Source organism: Humulus lupulus, chromosome 1 (genome assembly GCF_963169125.1).
Source record: "Humulus lupulus chromosome 1, drHumLupu1.1, whole genome shotgun sequence".
Taxonomy (NCBI): Eukaryota; Viridiplantae; Streptophyta; class Magnoliopsida; order Rosales; family Cannabaceae; genus Humulus; species Humulus lupulus.
In genome coordinates, this window is record NC_084793.1 from 167,216,500 (window position 1) to 167,219,332 (window position 2,833).

At 33.2% G+C, this 2,833-nt stretch overlaps 1 protein-coding gene across 1 annotated transcript; it reads left to right on the forward strand.

Moving 5' to 3' along the window:
- The first annotated feature begins 520 nt into the window (after positions 1–520).
- LOC133824280 (uncharacterized) lies at positions 521–1,720 on the forward strand. Its single transcript, XM_062257153.1, has one exon. The coding sequence runs from the start codon at positions 521–523 to the stop codon at positions 1,718–1,720; it is 1,200 nt and encodes a 399-aa protein (XP_062113137.1).
- Positions 1,721–2,833: the final 1,113 nt, after the last annotated feature.

Consider the following 2,833-nt stretch of genomic DNA (forward strand, 5'->3'; position numbering starts at 1 on the left):
TGCTCCAATTAATTATTTTTCTTGATTATTGTTAATTGCAAGAGGTACGTATGTTCTCTTATTAGAGAAGTTTGAATATCTTAAATATTCATCCATAGTGAAGTAGGTTCTGAGATTAAAATTGTGTGTTGCGGTGATAATGGAAGGTTGAGAACTTGTGTGTTTTAGTGAAGTAGGTTCTGGGAAATTTATTTGTGTGCTGCGGAGATATAAGAAAGAAATTTATTGTGTGTTGTTTGAATTGTTTGATTCTTAGTTGACAAATTGTTAGATCACTATTATAAGGAAAATGTTGCCCGAATTCATCTAGAATTATGTTTTATTTTCTTATATTTAAATTATGTTGTGCTTGCATTGTTCTTCTTTGATTGGTATAGGGAAGCTCTGTCAAAATTTAAGTTAAAAAGTTAGTATATTAATAGGAATATGACAACGCTAAAAATTTCTTATGGGAATTTTCTACGTGCAGGAGGATTTTAGTCCAATTTTAGGGAAACCTCTGTCAAATTTTTTATAGGAAATGGACAAGAGTTGGATAACAAAGGACAGGCTTTCAAAAGAGTATGAAGAGGGAGTTGACAACTTTATTAAGTTAGCCTTAGAAAATACAACGGATCCTTCCAAAGTTCATTGTCCCTGTAGAAAATGTTCAAATTTGAAAAAATTAGACATAATGGAGATAAAGAGTCATCTATACTTTAACGGAATGGACCAAACATATGTCAAGTGGATTTGGCATGGGGAAGAAGATGATTCTAAAAATAATGTTCCCAATGAAAGAAAGCAATTTGATCAAGTATTTGATGACCCTATAGAGATGGTGAGAGATGCAGATGAACGTTTTGTTGATAAGCCTGAAGAATTTTTTAAATTCTTAGAAGATGCAGAGAAACTAATATTCCCCGGGGCACCTTTGTCAAAATTAGTTGTTTTAGTAATACTATACAACTTGAAAGCTGGTAGTAGTTGGAGTGACACAAGTTTTACAAAGTTATTAACTTTATTAAAAGAAATTTTACCGAAAGACAATGAATTGCCTTCCTCGCTTTATGAAGCGAAAAAAACATTGTGCACATTAGGAATGGAGTATAGCAAGATTCATGCTTGTCCAAATGATTGTGTTCTATATCGAAATCAATATGACAGTGCATCTGAGTGCCCCGTTTGTAAAACATCTAGATGGAAAAAAAATAAGAACAACAAAGAATGTAAGAAAGGGATTCCAGCAAAAGTATTGTGGTATTTGCCACCAATACCTAGGTTTATACGTTTGTTTCAAAATCCCGAACATGCCGAAAGTCTACGATGGCATGAGGATGGAAGGATCAAAGATGACAAATTGTGTCATCCAGTTGATTCCCCAGCTTGGAAAGAAGTGGATGAACTATGGCCTCAAATAAGAGAGGATCCTAGAAATCTTCGACTTGGTCTTTCTGCGGATGGCATCAATCCATTCAGCAATATGAGCTCATCTTATAGTTGTTGGCCAGTGATTCTATGTATTTACAATCTTCCTCCTTGGTTGTGTATGAAAAGAAGATTCACAATGTTAACTTTGTTGATATCAGGTCCCAAGCAACCTGGAAATGATATAGATATCTATTTAGCACTTTTGATAGATGACTTGAAGGTGTTGTGGAGCGGAATTGATTGTTATGATTCTTTTAAAAAAGAAAATTTTATACAAAATCAAAGGGATAAAGATAATTTTAAGGTTTAACAAGAGAGGGCAATCAATTGGAACTCCGGAGAGAGCGTTACAATGCTATTTGGGGATGCAAGCAAAGTCAATGGTGTCAATTACATATGATAATTGGCATGATGTTCCTACTACAACTTTAGAGAATGTTTGGAAAGATGTAAATGTAAGATTCATAGACTGAAGGTAATCTTTTAAACTTGTGTATTATTATTTATACTAACTTGTATTGTTAAACTTTGTAGCTAGCTTTTCATCTTAATGAAGGAATGCGAAAGGAAGTGATGAGTTCAGTAGGCATCAAGTGGAGGTCATTCAAAACATTTTTGACTAGAAGATTTGTAGCTCCTTACCTTAACAACCCAGATTTATTGGAAGCAAATCCCACTGCATTAGATATGCCTCCAAAAAGATATAGCATTCCTGAGGAGGAATGGAAAAACTTTGTCACCAAAAGAAAAAGTAAAGAATTTCAAGTAAGTGTACATTACCAACTTTCAATTTTTTTTATTCATATATTAATTCATTGAAAAGATAAATTATTCCAATTGAATTAGGAATTTAGTAAAAAACAAAAAGAGAGGCGTGCTGCTTTGGAGTATCCTCATCTTTCATCACGACACAGTTATAAAGAAAAAGAAATTGACCTTGTAAGTGAGGTTTTACTATTGTTTTAAATTTTTGTAATGGTTTTATATATAACTAATTGAATTTTATTTTGTTATAGCAAACTAAACTAGGCACAAATGAGCCAATAGATCGATCTATATTTTGGAAGGAGGCAAGGAAAGATGCATCAGGAAATTATGTAAATGAACGTGACAAGCTTATAGGAGATGTCATTGTATGTTGTAAACTATATGAACTTGGATTTTGTTTTATCCCTCATTATATTTTATTACTAAATTTATGAAATTATATATTGCAGGATGACCTTCTAGATAAGAGAAAAGAGGGGACACTTGTAGAAGTTGGGACGAACGATATATTGACACAAGTGTTAGGAAAAAAGGAGCATCCTGGTAGAGTAAGAGGCCAAAGTCGTGGCGTTACACAAAGAGACTACTTTTTGAAGCCAGCAGGAGGTTTTAGTGGACTTCAACAATATCAATTTCAATTTCAACAACACCAATC